At 38.2% G+C, this 18,876-nt stretch overlaps 1 protein-coding gene across 4 annotated transcripts in view; it reads left to right on the forward strand.

Annotated features, from left to right (window-relative positions):
* Window positions 1-18,876, forward strand: part of TOP2B (DNA topoisomerase II beta) — a 59,367-nt gene that overhangs the window by 37,710 nt on the left and 2,781 nt on the right. Inside the window, exons 17-33 of one of the 4 annotated variants that reach the window (XM_063408811.1) lie at window positions 1,016-1,108; window positions 1,204-1,318; window positions 4,148-4,269; window positions 5,023-5,171; window positions 5,758-5,989; window positions 7,377-7,511; window positions 7,976-8,176; window positions 9,818-10,013; window positions 10,167-10,258; window positions 11,390-11,545; window positions 11,675-11,758; window positions 12,700-12,897; window positions 13,235-13,379; window positions 14,609-14,767; window positions 15,548-15,755; window positions 16,271-16,353; window positions 16,663-16,773. In XM_063408811.1, coding sequence (XP_063264881.1) covers window positions 1,016-1,108; window positions 1,204-1,318; window positions 4,148-4,269; window positions 5,023-5,171; window positions 5,758-5,989; window positions 7,377-7,511; window positions 7,976-8,176; window positions 9,818-10,013; window positions 10,167-10,258; window positions 11,390-11,545; window positions 11,675-11,758; window positions 12,700-12,897; window positions 13,235-13,379; window positions 14,609-14,767; window positions 15,548-15,755; window positions 16,271-16,353; window positions 16,663-16,773 — 2,479 coding nt within the window. The remainder of the gene's footprint in view (window positions 1-1,015; window positions 1,109-1,203; window positions 1,319-4,147; window positions 4,270-5,022; window positions 5,172-5,757; window positions 5,990-7,376; window positions 7,512-7,975; window positions 8,177-9,817; window positions 10,014-10,166; window positions 10,259-11,389; window positions 11,546-11,674; window positions 11,759-12,699; window positions 12,898-13,234; window positions 13,380-14,608; window positions 14,768-15,547; window positions 15,756-16,270; window positions 16,354-16,662; window positions 16,774-18,876) is intronic. The other 3 variants (XM_063408812.1, XM_063408813.1, XM_063408814.1) reach the window with 3 other exon arrangements.

An 18,876-nucleotide genomic window follows, 5' to 3' on the forward strand; every position in this document is an offset into this window, starting at 1 on the left:
ATGGCTTAGTCCCTTTCTCAGAAACTAAGTTACATTTAATGTTTATTATGTAGCAGCTTGGTCTCCTAGGAGTTGAAACTACTCATTGAGCGCTTTTGGAGTGCTCCAGTTGGAGTCCTTTGGAAAAGGTGGTGCTGATGACTGTGTTCTTATGCAGGAGAGTGCTTGAAATGAGGACAGATCAAGCTTCTGTATGCTACTCCCTGAGAAAAAAAAACAGCTCACAGAATTTCCCCAAAGTAGTCAAAATCTTGTTTAAACCACATATTCAGTTTTTATGTATTTTTCTCTTTTTTGGGGAAGAAACTCACCGGAGGGGAGCCCTGTTTCTGTAACACCATGAAGTCAGAACATTTCTGTGTCCTTTTGCAGTGATAAGTGGTTGCTGGAAAGTGATGCCTTGCCATCATGAAGGCTGAGGCCATCAGTCAGCTGGCCCAAGCTCTGGATTAGGCTTCTTGTGCAGTGTCAATTTTGTCAGGTTGTCAATTTTTGTAAGAGGACTAGGCATGGCCAGTCAGGAACAGCTACAGGCTACTGACAGAGCAAAGAGGGCGTGGAAATGACAAGACTGGGATTTTTTTCTAGTACTGTCAGTTGATTTTCGTGATGAGAGCTGGTTATAGCTCAGTCTAAATGATGAACCCAGCCTTAAAGCTGTGTGGGGAAGGACCTTCAAACCTGTGTGTCAAAGCACAACTGTGACATGAAGAGGGGAAGAGGAACGATAAGATTTGTCTAAATGTGTGCAGATTTCAGGAAAGCAATATAAATTTAAATTGCAAACAGTGAGAGATCTGTCATTTCAAAATACCTTGTGCAAAAATGTCTGAGAAGTCATGTACTGGTACTGCTCCTTAAATCGAAATGTTAGTTATATGGGTTAGCTTGTCCAAATTAGCCTTATTGAATGCTTGATCAGAAAGTGCAATATACTTAAAATTCTGACTGAAGTAACATACATTTGCACAAACATTTATATGCTGATACTTTAGTGTACTTGGAATCTTTCCAGGCCTTCAGTAAGAAGAAGATTGATGACCGAAAAGAATGGTTAACAAATTTCATGGAAGACAGGCGACAGCGTCGGCTACATGGCCTTCCCGAGGTGAGTCCTAAATAACAGCAATAAATCTGCCTGGTGAGATTTAAATGTAATGTAGTTTTTGTATTGAATGAATAATGTATGTGGTTTTTTTTCAGCAATTTTTATATGGTACAGCAACAAAACATTTGACTTACAATGATTTCATTAACAAGGAGTTGATCCTTTTCTCAAATTCAGACAACGAGAGATCTATCCCTTCCCTTGTTGATGGTAAGCTAATAACTTACTATGATTTTTTGGAATATTCCTGTTTATTGATGGTTTTTAGAGCTGTGATTTGCACTGGAATCAGTGCACTCAAGTATTGTCTGTACTGTGTTGTGCTTCCATGTATGTGTTTGTTACCATTTGGTGTCAATGGTTTGCTGGGTGTGTTAGGAAGAGCAGTGCCCGGGGGTCGAGAGAGGTGATCGTGCCCCTCTGCTCAGCCCTGGTGAGGCCACATCTGCTGTGTCCAGTTCTGGGCTGCTCAATACAAGAAAGACTTGGAGCTCCTGGAGAAGGTCCAGTGGAGGGTTGTGAAGATGAGTAAGGGACTGGAACACCTCTCTTATGAAGAAAGACTGAGGGAGCTGGGCCTGTTCAGTCTCAGGAGATGATTGAGAGGGTCTTCATAGATATGTATCAGTATATAAAGGGGAGGTGTTGACAGGGTGGAGGACAGGCTCTTCTCAGTGGTGCCAAGCAATAGCACAAGAGGCAGTGAACAGGCACTGATGCAGGGGAAGTTCCACCTGAACATGAGGAAGAACTTCTTCAGTGCGGTGGCCACACACCAGAACAAATTGCCCAGAGAGGGTGTGGAGTCTTCCTCAGTGGAAATATTAGAGAGGGAGACCATACCCCGTTGGAGTGTGCTGTAGGATGATCCTGCCTGAGGAGGACCAGATGAGCGAGCTGCTGTGGTCCCTTCCAACCTGAAAAATTTTTGATTTATGTGCTAAGGAATTGCCATTCTTTTTCTGTGAGGAAGTTTAATCTGGTGCTGTGCAGGCTTTTTACTTAACCAGACCTATTCCCTAGGCCCTACAAGCACTTTGTTTCTGCTCATACCATCAGAGAAAGCAAGTCTCTTAAGTGCTTATCATAATTAACATTCAAGTCAGCAGCTGAGTTCAAATGAAGATGCAAATGTTTTCTCCCCTCAGTCTTGCACCACAGGCAGTGCTCTAGTGTTTACTGACCTGTAATCTTGCTAGGCTGCTGTCAGTCAGGTTTACCAACCCTCCCCTTGGAACACTGTACATTGAAAGGAACAGTTTTTACTACACTGCTTATTTATCATTTGTAAAACTGTCTGCACACAGCGTGAACAGGAATTTCCGCCCCTGTCATTGTCTGTGTGCACAAGCTTACCGTGATCAGAAAAGGGCCTTGGGACCTCAGGGATGGGGAAGTGTATTCATCTCCAGTTCCCAGTACATTTTATAGTGGAGCTGGTCAGCTTTCTTGGCACTACAGACTTATACCAAAATATTCACGCAGCGAGAGCCTTTTGTGTTTTGGATGAGAGAGATGGATTGTTCAAGGGGTAGGGGCAGTAGCTTCCAGGTAGGATGGATCCCCAGCTTTGGTGCAGAATGAAACTGAGTTAGGTGTGCAGATACACACCTAAGGAACCAAGAGGTGTCAGTCTCTGTTCCACCTTGTCCAGACTTACTTCCTCCCATACCCGGGCACTTACAGAGCTTTATATTTCAAGATATCTTTGCTCCTTACAACGTACTGTACCCAGACTGTCTTCTCAGAAACAGCAGAATGATTTTGCTGAAACTTAAAGAATGAACTTGCAGTGGACTGTTTCTACAGAAATGTAAGAAAATAAGAAGGGAACATAGCTATTCATATATTTGTGTGTCTCTATGTATATAAGTAACATAATGTAGGTGTATATAAAATACTACAAATATTATATATAGTTCATATGAGTGTTTCTGCCAACTTTGGCTGTAATTCTGCATTCTGGGCATGAATATGTGAATTGTGCAGCAGGTGTAGTGTTCTAGCAATGGTTTTTGTCCTTTTGCACCATCAGGTGATATATGACAGGCTAGCCTGGTAGCAAACCCAAGAAAAAATAATGAAGAGGAAGAACATTTTGACTATCTCTTCACAGCTGGTAGTTAAAATTCTTACTGTGAGGTGATTCTCCTTTGTGAAGGAAGTCCTTTAAGTCTGTTGTATTCTATAGAGTGTTGGTAGAAAAACATGATGCAGACCCATTGTAAAAGAGTTTGGATATTACATAACTAAATGAAATGGAAATTGACGTCAGTCTCTTTTTTTTTGTCTTCCTTCCAGCTTTTGCTCTTAGGTTTGACACACTGTAGTAATTGTAACATTTAACAATATTTTAGTGCATTTAGAAATGTATGTGAATTAAAACACTGAATAGCTCAATAAGCATGATCTAGAACTGGTTATCAAATTCTGGATAATATGCAGGAAATATGATGCAGTTCCTTCCGCACAGATGTTGTTCCTAAAGTGTGCCTAAGCAATGAAAATAAACCAGAAGATCAGAGACTGGCTTCTTTCTTAAAACTTTAAAAGATCTCAAGAGGATAATTTTTGTTGTTGAATTTTGATGCATATTTGAGAATTTTACACAAAAAGTAAAATTTCAGAGTGCTGTGAAATACATGTAAGCTACAGTTACAGCTGTCATTGCTGAATTTGTGCTAATATTCTTAGGAAAAAGATTTTGCTGAGTAGAATGGAAAGAATTCTCAACTTCTGGAAGTTGCACATTTAGGATCAAGGTGCAGCTTGTTTGAACGATGTATTGGATACTATATAATTGGCTGAAAAGGTTGTGTTTCCACTTTTTTAGTAATTTTTTGAGTTTTGTAAAATATTTTTAATTACTTTTTTAAAAAAATGTATTTATTATTTTGTTACTATTACAGTGTGAATTTTCTTCTGTTTAATGTTTAGACTTCTTTTGAGAGATTAGAAATCTTAATAAGGCAGAACAAGTTTATCACTTGAAAACATTTGTGAGAGTATGTGTTGAAAATGGGATGTTGTTCCTAATAGGTCTGAAACCAGGGCAACGCAAGGTTCTGTTCACCTGCTTTAAGAGAAATGATAAACGTGAAGTAAAGGTTGCTCAGCTGGCTGGTTCTGTGGCTGAAATGTCAGCTTATCACCATGGGGAGGTGAGTATGGAGGATGGTGAGGTTGTGAGGACTTTTAGCCTATGTAAAATATTAGGTAAATGTTTCTTCTATTAACATTTCAAACTATTGACTATAATTCTACTAATCACAGATGCACTTTTAAAGAAAATGAACCAAACTGTATGTAGCTTAGTGAGACAGCGTATTTCCTTTCTTTGCAAGTGTTGGTGCACAGTGTTATACCAAATATATTGTGGGTCGTGGAAAAATAATAGATAACTCATTACCTAGGCAGCTTCTAGATTCTGAAATCATAGGAATATAGGAACTATGTATAGGACAGTGTTTGTCTGAAACAAGAAATACAGTATTTTAAAGGAAGAAACAGTGACTCCGTTCTTCAAAAACTTATTACAGTGTCAGAATGAAGATTATTTCTAGCTCCTGTTTTGTTTATATTTATCTGAAATATTAGCAAGAGTGGCCATATTAAAAACCCATCCATCCCTTCTCTTCTCCCTTTAGAAGCCAGGAGTTGTGATTTGTGGTCAGCTTATGTCCCTTTACTTCCCCCAGAGAAGTGCTTTAGAAGAAATTGAGAATCTCAGGGGTTTTCATAAGCATAGACTATGTATTCCCAGCAGCCCTTGTAATAGGTTTCTCAGGGAGATTGCTTTCTTAAAAATTTGATTCAGGTTAGTCACACAGTTTTGGGCCATTAAAATAGATTTTACTGGCTGATTAGGAAAGGCTGTCTCATACTTATTACTATGAATATGTATTTTCTTGCAGCAAGCCTTGATGATGACTATTGTGAACTTGGCTCAGAACTTTGTTGGAAGTAACAATGTGAATCTGCTACAACCTATTGGTCAGTTTGGCACCAGGCTTCATGGGGGAAAGGATGCTGCCAGCCCTCGCTATATTTTCACCATGTTAAGGTAAACTATTAATGTCAAGCTAAATGCATACTTTTAAATAGCCTTGTTATGAAATTCATCCTTTCACAACACTCCTTTTTTGGGGGGGTTGGGGGAGAGAAATGGAGAGAGATTGAAATATTTTGATAGAAGCTCATATTTTCCTTTGGATCTCTTAAGTGTGGTTTTGAGCATCCATAACATTTTGCTACTCCCACAGTTAAGCAAGGAAATTTTGCAACCATTTGGATGCTGTGTTGCATTATTACTGGCTGCCCCAGTGTCACACTAAGCTGTGTGTTCTGAAAGCTTCAGAGAATGATATTTTGTGAATGTTAAATGTCAGCAGTTGCTAGTGTACCAGGCACATGTGTTTCTGTGAAGGAAACAAAAATCATCCATTGTGAACACACACTTCCATTGGGAAGAACTTTGTTATCTCAGGAGATGTGTGTGGTTTTTTTTCAGTTTCAGAATGGCAAAGAGAAAGGAAGACGTGAGAAAAATCTGCAAACAGATCATATCTGGGCCCAAGGGCTGATAAAGCAAAATGTTCTTTACTTACTGGACTTGAAGTTTAATGGTTTTCTACTTTTTCTTTCTAAAGCCCTTTAGCAAGGCTACTTTTTCCATCAGTGGATGACAACTTGCTGAAATTCCTGTATGACGACAACCAGCGTGTGGAGCCGGAATGGTACATTCCCATCATTCCCATGGTCTTGGTCAATGGAGCTGAAGGGATTGGCACTGGCTGGGCGTGCAAACTCCCAAACTACGATACCAGAGAGATTGTAAACAATGTCAGGCGAATGCTGGATGGCCTGGATCCCCACCCCATGGTAAATATAACAGGATATGTTGGTATTTTATATCTGTGTACTTACAGAATGATTTCCTATCTCTCTAGAGCTTTCTTAATTATTGGAGCATCGGAGTTGGTTTGTCCCTGTAATTTTGTGTAGAAGTGTTACTTGACTGTTGAGATGAGGCTGGGGAAGTTCACCTTGAAGCAAAAACATTGCTATTTGTATTTTTAGCAATTATTTTAGAGGACTTTTTTGTTCAGTCTGCTGATTGTTATAAGTCTTACAGGGTGATTGTGACATGGCAGTAGAGTAAAAAGTTGTGTCACTCTCTTTTTGAAGGTAGCACTCAAGTATCTTAAGCCAAAGTTAACGTTTCCTTTCTTTTGTCTGAATTGTTCTCTCTTTTATATATCTGTAGGCAGAGGACAAGATATTGCTGCTGTTCGAGAAAATCAGCAGCTTCTGAACTGCATTTAGCTTCTGTTTATTCAAAATTTTAGAAGTCCCAGAAATGATGTGAAAAAAAATTGGGCAGGAAGAATACCTGTGAGAACCCATAATATCATGAGATGAAATACAGTTGATGTAACCTTAATTTTACAACTGATCAAGTTTGCTGCTTGGTTGTGTTTACTAGGCCATAGAAGCAGAAACATCTTTTCTTCTCTATTTAGATCACAGTTCACTGAGTGTGCAATATCAATTTTCAAGACATGGTGACATTCCTTTTTCAAATTCTTGGGAACAATGAGATTTTTTTTTAAATTAATGCAATCCATTGCCCTTCCTTTAGGACTCCTAGGCCTTCTGTGTAGTCTCACAGTCAACTGAAGCTCACTGTGGTTGAAAGAGGCAGTTCTGCCTCCATCTAGCTCCTTTCTGTTTGCTGGTATGTGTTTGTGTCAAGCTGGATAAGGAAATCAATCCTGTTAAAAAAATTCCTCAGCCTCTTAGCTACAATTTAACCTGGGTTCCACTATGTTTGCCAAACAGCACAAAAATGAAAAAGTGGTTAGGGGAGGTAGCACCACTTCTGTAAAGTTATTGTGGGGTCTTAATCTGCTTTCTGTCGTGCCTTACTAGTGCTTAGAGTTTTCTTTAAGAAAGAGGAAGAAAAAAACAAATGAAAGAATCAAAATAAAACCTCACCACCTCACTGGGTTTAGCTGCATCTTCTTAACAATTTTTCTACTCTGTGGACAGTAGGATAATTGGTCTTGTCTCTTGCATGTGTGTATTCTGGTGTTTGTTTTTTCTGTGGTATTTTCCCTATGACTTCAGATTTTCACAGGCTTGAGAGGTTTGTTGATGGGTTAGTGCAATATACAGTGATCACTGTATGGAGTATGGAAAAGAAACACTTTTCTGATATTTTATAACAAAAAGATTATTACTACTTCGCTGTTTTTTCTAATTTCAGCTCCCTAACTACAAAAACTTCAAAGGAACCATCCAGGAACTTGGTCAAAATCAGTATGTAGTGAGTGGTGAAATATTTGTGGTGGACAGGAATACAGTAGAGATTACAGAGCTTCCTGTAAGGACATGGACCCAGGTAGGTAATAGTGAAATACATTTTAATATAAACAAAAATCTGAAGAATTCCTCATTAAATTCTTTAATTTTAATCCTACATCTGCATGAACTTCTGACACAATTTCTGATTATATGTACATAGAAGGGAACAGGATTTCATTCTCCTGTGTGCTTTTGTAGAAGATGGTTCTCTGTTTCTGCCATCAGCTGTCCATCCTACAGAGAACACCTGCTTCTCATGCTGAGTTCATAGTTAATCCACTTTACAGTAGCCTTTTCTGTCCTGGTTTCTGCCTCTGATGTTTGTGCCACTCTTGGCCTGCATTTTGCAGGTTATACTGATTCTGTAAATTACAGAACCAGTATATAAATAGCTGGTCTCAGGTGTAATGCACAGAGCTTGGAAAGTTTATGTTGTTCAGTTGGTTTGCAGTTTTAAGACATTTCAAGTGGTTCTGTTTTTTGCTGCCCTATTTTCCACAGGTGTACAAAGAACAGGTTCTAGAACCTATGTTGAATGGGACTGAAAAAACTCCAGCATTAATTTCTGACTATAAGGAATACCACACTGATACCACTGTGAAATTTGTTGTGAAGATGACAGAAGAAAAGCTTGCACAGGCAGAAGCTGCTGGATTGCACAAAGTTTTTAAGCTTCAAACAAGTCTTACTTGTAATTCTATGGTAACTTTTTCATGTTTGGCTATCAGAATCCCTACTGTTGCTTGCTGTAAAATCAAATGTTTTTGTAGTATGCTTTGGTCCTTGGTATTGAACAGTGCATTGTATATTTGAAATTGTTTCAATAGTAGAAAACTGTAATGGTGACCAGTACTAAGTCAATATGAATAAGCAAATTCATTTTAGTCCTGATGAGTCTTTCAAATAAGACAGGCCAGGGGTGACTGCCTTCCTGTAATTGAAAATTTCCTGTGCAGTGAACCAAAAGTGGATAGTGTAAAATAGATCAAACAAATAACTTTCTGCCATATTATAATTAGATTTGAGTTTTAAACTTCAGATAAATTACATTTTCAGAATTGCACTTTCTCCAGGACTGTTACTCCTCTAATAGGAGTTAAATGATCCAATGTTTCCACCAGCATAAATCAAATTTTAGGTGGTAAGGTATAGCAAACACTGTTCTTAAGCTGCTGAAGACATAATTTTGCTGTAAATAATTAAGAATATGAATAAATATAGATATCTGTCTATTCTGAGAGGGATTTGAATGTAAGTTAACTTCTGCAAAGATTTCCAAATATCCTATCTTTACAGACTGTGAAGAAACAGTTCTATTTTTTTATGGCAGATGCTACTTTCAGATACTATCACAAAACACAAATATCATTATTGTTGCTTTTGCTGTGGACATCAAAAGCTATGTGAAAATAAGTTTAAAACAAATTAAAGACTGTAGAATTGTAAAAGGAAACAGGCCTTGCTCAACTAATTTTGTAGATTGTACTTGAAAAGCAAATCTACCAAATCAGGGTGATGGTATTTCTCACATATTTAAACAACTGTAGGAACTACTGTGAGAATCTGTTGTCAGTTTTACATTTCACAGATTACAAAATGTTTTGCAGTTGAGTTCCTGCATTTTCTGGCTGCCAAAACAAATAATAAATTGTAAGGGCTGCTTTCTGTACCTGTGTAGGAATTAATCTGCCCTAGTGTAAGAACCTTAAAAAGTTACGTGAGCTTGGCTATTGTCCCCCAGCTCCCAAATAGCTGTTTTGGATAGATGAATTACCCCCTAGAGGGGTTTATTTCTTTCAGTTGACTATGGAGGGCACCAAGGGTGACTAGTTCACCTATAAATGTCTAAACTGGAGATGTCAGAAGCCAGGCAGGATTGATTCCACCTATCAAGTGAAAAATGATTTCTTACTTTGTGCTTGAACTTGAAGGATGGTCGTTTTCACAGCTGAAAAGTGACAGATTTCACAGCTGAATTGAAAGATTATTAAGGATTATTAAGCTTTTCAACTGTTACATTAAATAGTTGTGAATCATCAGTTGCTATTGAGCTTGCGATTTCATATGTAGATAAAATTAGTCATTCAAGTGAATTCAGGCACATTTCTCCATATAACTGTCTTTTTGTTTGATTGTTCTACCATAAATCCCATCCTAAACTTGTGAATAAAAATAGCCCATCCAGCTCCGTGCTGTGTAGCTCCCTGGTGAGGTTTGAGTTCACACTCCTTGAAATACCACTTTTTGTGCACTCTTATATGTGCAATAGAACTGAACACTTACAGAGGGGCTAACAAAGCTGGAGTTAGGCAGCCTCTCTCAAGTGTGTCACGTATTTTCCAGGTGCTGTTTGACCACATGGGGTGCTTGAAGAAGTACGAGACTGTGCAGGACATCCTGAAGGAGTTCTTCGACCTGCGGCTGCACTACTACAGCCTGCGCAAGGAGTGGCTGGTGGGGATGCTGGGGGCAGAGTCCACCAAGCTCAACAACCAGGCTCGATTCATCCTGGAGAAGATACAAGGGAAAATCACCATCGGTGAGGAAACAGAAGTTAGAGTTGTTAACAGCAGGGGAAGATCTGGAAATTATTTAAGTATACTAGAAAATGTTTGCACGCAAGATCTTCATGACACTGACTTCCCTTCTTTTTTTCTTCCTCCCCTCCTCTGTGTTTGTGTGTGTCTTGTAGAGAACAGATCAAAAAGAGATTTGATTCAGATGTTGGTCCAGAGAGGTTATGAATCTGATCCAGTAAAAGCCTGGAAAGAAGCACAGGAAAAGGTAATAATCTAGATATAGTCGAGGTTGTTACTGTTATAAATTATATTGCCTGTTTTCTAGCAGTCTAACTTAATTTATGACATGCACATAACCCTTTAAAAACATTATTCATTGCTCCTTATTGTCTTCCATTAAAAAATACCCCATTAAACTTACACAAAATAGTGTCACATAGTATTGGTATTGTATATGGATGATGCTTAGAAGAAAACTAGGTAGTACAAGTCTGAAAAATGAGATTGCAGAGGACTGAATTTCTTAATTCAGTACCCAAATCAAAACTGGCAGCTTGATTTCCGACTGGCTGATACAGAAAGTGCTGCATCAGTTACCCCACACATACAGTTGTATGTGTGTATGTAATTATTTCTACATAACTTACTGTTTTTCTCTAAAGAAACATGGATATTACAAAGTTATAACTTTTAAATTTATTGTAGTAAATTTGACCATGACCTCGATCTGTATTTGTTTCTGCTTTTTTTAAAACCAAGCAGTTTTTATTGTTCCTAAAGAGAGATGTGAAGAGTTTAATTTCAAAGTTAATCCCCATTACAATGGGCAGATAAAACTGCTTTGAAAAACAGCTTTGAATTTCTGTCAGCCACCCCTTTTCTGTGTCTTTGCCACTGTTCCAGCTATTTGTTTTCATTTCACATTTGTTTTGTATTTTTAATACTGTATTTTAACTCTATGGAATGATTTCTATTTATAAAAACCTGTTATTTAGAGAAATTTTGATCTACTTTCAAATCTCAGTTTGCGCATTTGGGGTTTGATACCAGCTCTTATCCAAAGGACTGTTCTCATTTTCTAAAGGAACAGAAATCCACGAATACCCAAAGGGCAAAGGTCTCAGCCCTGCGAGGGTGGGACAGCACCAGTATCTGCAGCCAGCAGCATACAAGGCTCTAGCACAGGTTCAATTTGTTTTCTTAAATCAAATTACTAAACAGTTAGCTCTAGAAGGTCACAGGAACACGGCCTTTTGGGAAGATCCAGAAAATGTTCAGGTTATTGAATCTGTGAGGGCACCCCTTGCTACTCTGTGATGGTGCTTTGGAACAGTGTCAAAGTTCATGCACAGAGCCAAGATCACTCATACTTGTAATTGTGAATGTTCCACCTCAGGCAGCAGAGGAGGAGGACTCTCAGAATGCAAATGATGATGCTTCCTCTGCTTCTGGTGCAACCTCTGGCCCTGACTTCAACTACATTCTGAACATGTCTCTGTGGTCACTCACAAAAGAGAAGGTGGAAGAGTTGATTAAGCAGAGAGATGCCAAGGTTGGTACACCTGAAGGCTTGCTCTGAAATGACACAGTCATTGCTGATGTGCCTGCTGGGAATGCTCAGTCTTCAGTGGCATTTGCTTTAGTTGTACTTACATTCTCTGTGCTGTTTTTCATGTTTTAGGAGAGAGAACTGAATGATCTTAAAAGGAAATCTCCTTCAGACCTCTGGAAAGAAGATCTAGCAGCCTTTGTTGAAGAGCTTGAAGTATGTTTTACCTTATATATATTTCTAAAACATGAAATTCACATTAATTTAATGAATTTAAAAACACTAACTAATAAAAAATGTTAACATTTAAGAAAAATGATTTTAAAAATACTACCTTTTGAATCAAAAGTAGAAACATTTCACGATATAATAGTAACTGGAAAATCAGTGTTGGATATCTGTGTTTCTGGTAGTGTTTCTCAAGGATTGTTTCTTGCAGGTATCCAGTGTAATGTTTTTACAAGTCAGTGATGTTAAAAGAAAAATAACCAGGGAAAGTTAGTTTTCAGGTGACACAAAAACCTGTGGGTAGTAACTGGTAATGGTGATAATTACAGTAGTTCTACATTACAGTAGATCTGTACATGACATCTACATGATGTAATTTTTTGTGAGGCAGTAAGTATTACCAAATTCAAAACTGTACATTCAGGAATGAAGTGTGCAGACTATAAATAATATAGGAGGGGCCCTTAGTTTGCCTCATCTGTAATTTCGGAAAAAAGATTAAGTCCCTTTGGTGAATAACCTGTTGAACCTCAGTTTTCCATGTTGTCTGAAAAGGACTGATGCAATCTTTTGAATTTACACGCTTCAAAACTAAATGTTTGAGTTAAATGGTGAAATAATGGAAATCTGCAACAGTACCAGACACATACTTGTGAAATAGAAACTTGATAGAAAAAAGGTTTTTCAATCTCCAGTATTGAAAAGTTTGCATGTGTCCTTGAACAAAAGTGTAGCTTTTAACTCTAGAGTGCAATGAATTTACCAAGATTAAGTGGTCACTGTTCCAGAACTGAAAATTGTGTTCCAATTCAAGTGAGAATTAAGGGGAGCCTTATGCTCCATGTAAAAGGAGCTGAGTCTTATATAATCATCATGTTCCACTTTGTCTTTGTTAAAAAATAATGTGTATGTCCCTCCTTGTTTGTTAGAAAGTAGAAGCACAGGAAAGAGAAGATGTTTTGGCTGGCATGGTTGGCAAACCAATAAAAGGCAAAGTTGGTAAACCCAAGATGAAGAAACTCCAGCTGGAAGAAACCATGCCATCACCATTTGGCAGAAGAATAGTTCCACAGATTACATCTGCCATGAAAGCTGATGCCAGCAGGAAATTGCTGAAAAAGAAAAAGGTAAACCAAAATGACTGCTACAGTTAAATTATTTATTATTTAACTGGTGTATTTTTCTACTCAGTAGCATAAATCCAAATTGCCAGGTCATCACTGGTGCTGTATTTGTACTGTTTTACTGACCTAAGGCATAAGAAATTTGTACTGGGTTTCTTCTACATTTTCAAATCTCTTTGGACTGCTTATTGTTCAGGTGTTTTTATTGAGATAACTTCTTTCCAAGCCTATTGAACAGATGTCAGTATACGAGTCCACATTCATTTATTATCATCTGCAAAACTATTCCAGCTCAATCTTGAAATATAAAGGTGCAAATTATTTTATTTTGTAATTTTAGGGTGAAACTGATTCTCTAGCAATAAAAATGGAATTTGATGAAGAGTTTGGTGGTGTGCCAGCTGAGGGTGGTGGGGATGACTCACTGAATGCATCAGCTGCAGCAGCTAAAACCCCTAAACCCAAGAGAGAGAAGAAGGAGCCTGGTAAGACCCTGACACAGCCATAGTTAACCTTAGTTGTGTATTTACTGGACATGAAATGCATTTTTAACACAGCATGAGAAGGAAAGTACAGCACAATAATCACTATTTCATGGTTTTCTTCCCTAAAATGAAATATTGAAAGTACTCTGCTGAAATTTCTTTGTGTAGGCTACTTTCCTGGGAGTGATGGATCTTCCATTTTCTACATTTAAATTTGGAGGGGGGAGTGTCTAAATCTTCAAATTTGTGTATAGAAAAATAGATTATTTTTACATAATGAGGCTAATTCTTTGCAAACTGAAATGTCTAGTTTGTGTGCTCTTTGATACTGAAGGACAGGGCAGTCACCTTCAGCCCCTCAGTCTGAGTAATGGTATAAGGTTGTAGAACTTGATTAAATAAATACATTTTTCCATTGACATATTTGGTCATTCTGACTTTCAGAAAGTTATGGGTGCTATGGCTTGGCAGACAACCAATGTTCACTTCCCCTTTTCCTCTGCTAGTGGGAATTTATTATTGCTGTTTGAGAAATACACAGTAACAGGGAGGCAGCATCAAAAAAAGAAAGCTGGAAACAGAAGAGAAGGTTTAAGTATGAGGGGGTATTTTTTCAGAAAAAAAACAAAACGTGGTTGCACAAATAATTATTCTGAGATAAGATCTGGTTTTAATTATTCAGGGGATTATCCAACCTGAGTAGATTCACTGAGTACAGTTGTGACTGACTTGTCTACATGCAGCTCAAATCTCCCACAGCCAGTGTTGAGCCAGGGCAAATTAGCCCAGCTTGACCTGAGCTTGCCCTGCAATTGACTGACCACATTTTTACCCCCCCTGTAATGGGATACCCTCTGCATCCCATAGTTGTTGTATTTCTCCAATAACTGTTTCTGATCATGTTCCCTGAATAATGGAAAACTGCATTTTCTTTTCCTGGAAAAGTCTAGCAACCTTTAAAAAAACCACAAGTTTGATGGCAAAGGAGATAAAACTTAAAATTAGAGACTTTGTGTTTTTCAGTCATAAAACAAATTTCTTTGGCAGCAACCAGTCAGGGTCTGTGTGAAATAATTTCATGTTAAATCTTCCTTCAGGGAGGAGAAGAAAATTTACAACGTTTAAAGGAGAACTTTTTAAGATGAAAATTTATGCTAAATTTGTAAACAATTAGAAAAGATGAAAGTATTTTTTAACCTGACTGTAGTAAATGCTTTTACTTTTGGCAGGTGCCAGGGTAAGAAGGACACCATCATCTACAAAATCCAGTGCAAAAAAAGTGAAGAAACGAAACCCATGGTCAGATGACGAATCCAAGTCTGAAAGTGATTTGGAAGAAAATGAGCCCGTGATTATTCCAAGAGACTCTCTGCTTAGGAGAGCTGCAGGTACCCAAGATTTTGTGAATTATGTATTTTTACTGGAAGTTTCAACTACAAACCCCCATTTTCCTTTGACCATAGCCTTCCTTTAGGATTTTATTTCCTACCGATAGCTTACATTACATTTTCTTCAATGTGTAAAGAATACTATTAATGTCAAGATCAGGAATTTGTTATGAAAGATTTTGTAACTTGGATCAGAAATCTTGTCCTGTGTTCTAAACACTAGAATAGAGACTACTCACAAAATGAGTGAACTATACAAGAAACAGGCAAGACAATATTCTTACAAACAAAAAAATTACTCTAATACAATTACACTCCAAATAAGGCCTAAAAGGCAAGTAAAACATTATCAGAAAATTCTGAACACTCCTTGAAAACCAAGACTGAAAGTTTGGAAAATGTATAAGTATTTGATGGCTTAAAAAACCCTCACAGAGTTTTTGGAAAATTAGGAAGTGTTCGACTGGTGGATTTAAGAAAACTTGAATTGTGGTTGAAGGATTCTCATTCCTTAAAAGTACTGATGCACAATATGTCCATAATGCCCTTAGCTGAAGGTGTCTGAGCAAACCACAAGAGGTCTTGGATATTTGCTGACATCTAAATTATTCTTTATTCTTTTCAGCCCTTTATTCTTCCAGGCTGAAACAAATTTATTATCCACCACTCTTTCGTCTTATGTACTCTGAGGCGGGGATTGTTCACTTTGATTTGTGTATGTATCTGAATGATATAACATAAACAACTCTCCTGAACTGTGTACTTGTGTGATTTTCTCAGCTGAGAGGCCCAAGTACACTTTTGACTTCTCAGAGGAGGAAGATGATGCTGACGATGATGATGATGCCAACAACAACAACGACTTGGATGAGCTCAAAGTAAAAGCCTCTCCAGTTACAAATGACAGAGAGGATGAGTTTGTTCCCTCAGACAGTTTAGAAAAAGATGAGTATGACTTCTCCCCAGCCAAATCAAAGCCATCTCCAGAGTAAGTACTATAACTCAGCAGGATTTCTTTATTAATAATTTTTTCAATGCAGAAATGTCTGAGCAAAACTGAGAAACATCAGCCTGTTATTGCTGTATGTGTACAGTGAGAGATAAAATGTGGAGGAATTCAAGTGTATGTTATCTCAGCCTTGCAACTGACCTAAGCAGGGGTGACTCATGGTTTAAAAGAATATATAAAAATAGTTATGATACACTGTCTGTAATATCATCTGTTAAACTATATTTTTAATGATTCTCTGTTTTCTGTCTTGTGTCAGTCTGGTATAGAGGACTATTGAAAAAAAATGTAATTCTGTTAATTTTAAATGCCTGGAGTTCTTGACTGGATGTCAGTTTTAGTTTCAGTTATCTGCTGCAAGCAGATACAGAAATGCTGGGAATGTTAAAACAGGATTTAAATTTTGCATGGATATTATGATGTCCATGTACTTCACTATGTGCTTCATGTAACTCATATAATTCCCCCCCTTTTTTTTTTTTTTTGCTTTTAAGTAGAAAAACATCTCAACCCAAGAAAAATCAAGATTTTGGGAACATCTTCTCTTTTCCGTCTTACTCTCAGAAGACAGATGATGGTGAGCTTGTTTTCACAGTTTAATTTTTATAGCAACTATTAATGGGGTGTTTTGGGGAGTGGTACACACAAACTTCACTCAGTAGTTATGGGAGAAGGATGTCCACATCCTACCCCTTTATAAAGGGGAAAAGTGAAGGAAGTTCTGATCTTTAGAGGACCAAAGCTTGTACCATAGGTAAGGAAGTCACAGTACATCCATGACTGTAGCATCACAAACACTTACTTGAGATTTTTGATGTAATTAATATTCATGTAATTAATATATGCTGTGAATGAATCTTATTCTAAACTTACTCTGTGATTGTAGATACAACAAAATTGGACAGTGATGATGAGGATTCTGCTCCTGTTTTCTCATCATCTTATGCCCCAAAACAAACAGAGAAAATTCCAAGTAAAACAGTAGCTGCTAAAAAGGGTACGTATAGAATTGGCCTGGAAGTCAATCCTTTTGTTTGAAAATCATCATCTTCACCTTTGCATTGTCTCTTCAGTCTTCAAAGTGGGAACTGCCTTCATTTATTTTGAACTCCCGTGAAATTCAGCAGTAGGGTGTGAGCTTTCTCCAACTCCTTAATAACATCAATTTGTTTCTTTTCACTGCCTACTTTGTAGTGTCAGAACTTGATCTCTTCCAGGTCTGGAGGTGGTGTTCAGCCTTCAGTTAGTATAACTAATGGGAGGGTTTTAGCTTCAGGGGATGAGTAAAGTGGAGCATGACACCAGGAGGTATGGAATATCCCTTGGGTCAGTGGGAGGCAGCTGTCTAGACTGTCCCCTCACAACTCCTTGTGCACCCCCAGCCCCTCGCTGGTGTGATGGTGGGAGAAGCAGAAAAGGCCTTGACTCTGTGTCAGCAGCAACAAAATATCCCTGCATTGTCAGTGTCCTCTCCAGCCCAAAACCAAAACACATTCCCATACCACCTACAATGAAGAAAACAAACTCTGTCCCAGCCAAAACCAGCGTAGAAGGCTAGCACTTTTTCCTCTTGAAGCAGAGGTTGGGAGACTCTCCTCAGACTTCAGAGGTATAAATTCTTTCAGTTATGAGTCAACTTTTAGAACTGTCACCCTGCAGCATTTTTTCCCTGTGATACTGTGGCATTTGTTTTTTCAAACTTCTTTTGATCAACTTGCAGCTAAACTTAATATATTAATTCTTCTGTAAAAAAAAGGTACCTCAAGGAGACTGACAAGAAAGCGGCCAGTTACAATAGTTAACTTACTCTCTTAAAAATGAGGAAAAAACAGATCTCGTTTTCTATATTAGGCACCAGTGAACTGCAGCATCTTTTCACACTTTCCCCCATTGCCTCCCTAGTTCTAATCTATTTCTTGATGCTCTGTGTCCACTCTGTGTTAACAGTTCAAATCAGTGAATGCCTTGATACTTGAGCACTTCCAGTTGCTGGTAGAGTTCCGTAGTAAATAAAAAATATATATGCAGTATATTTATTTATACAGTAAATAAAGATTGTATACAGAAATAGCTGATCTCTAATAGAGTAGTCTTTTATATTGAATTTCTGTACTGCACCAAATGCAAGAGAGAACTCTGTATGCAGTAGCCAGGCATGGATGCAATTTAACATTCAGTCATTCTCCCTCTCTGTTTTTTGAGGGTCTGGATGTGGTGAATTGGCATTAGTCTAACTTGAAACCTTAAAATACAGCTGTTATTTGTTTCTGAGTTTCTGATTAACCTATACACACATAAAATAGGTATAAGCAGGCTCTCTCTCAAGCAAGAGTTAAATTTTTGTCTTCAGAGTAGCCTTAGCACTCTCCTCAGTGCACGGCAGTGCGGCAGGTTGCTTTCACCAGTTTTCATCTCTTCTCTTCTTTTTTGCCCAGATCAGACGTGACCACACTTTCACAATCACAGCTGAACAGTTCAGTGATAACCCAGCAGGTTTAGCTCATTGGTCATCTGGTACCATTTTCGTAGTCTCTTTCATTCTAAGTCCATCTTCATGGACCTGACAGCAGCCTCCTCAGAACCCATTCTCTGGCAGTGTAATATTCCACCCACTCACCCTCACACTGGGAGTGCCTGTTCTGTGTGGCTGAAACGATTGTTCCAGACTTGTTTGATTTTCTGGGACTTCAGACTCAGATCAATTTGGGATGAAATCTCTTGACCTCTGCTGTTCACTACAGAGCATCAAGAGACAGCAGAACTTTTCCATGACTATTTGAGCTGTCTGCAGTTTTAGGGCTTTATAGTAAAGCCTAAGGGAAATCTGAAAAGCAGACTTACTCTTGATAAGCAGCTGCTCAGCGTGAACAGCCTAGCTGCTGAGAATTCTAGCAGTGAGATGTACTCTTTACATCACCTGTGGGACTGATACCATACCTGGACTTCCTGCCAAAAACTTGGGCTTCTTGAGAGCCTGCGTACATTGATTGTGCTGCACACTCTGTTTCCTGTCATGTTACCTAATGGAGAGCTTGGGTGAGCTGATTTGCCATCAAGAGATCCTTCAAACTTGTGCAGCCATTAGGGGTGTAAATTAAAG

Source organism: Prinia subflava, chromosome 1 (assembly GCF_021018805.1).
Source record: "Prinia subflava isolate CZ2003 ecotype Zambia chromosome 1, Cam_Psub_1.2, whole genome shotgun sequence".
In the NCBI taxonomy this organism is placed as follows: Eukaryota; Metazoa; Chordata; class Aves; order Passeriformes; family Cisticolidae; genus Prinia; species Prinia subflava.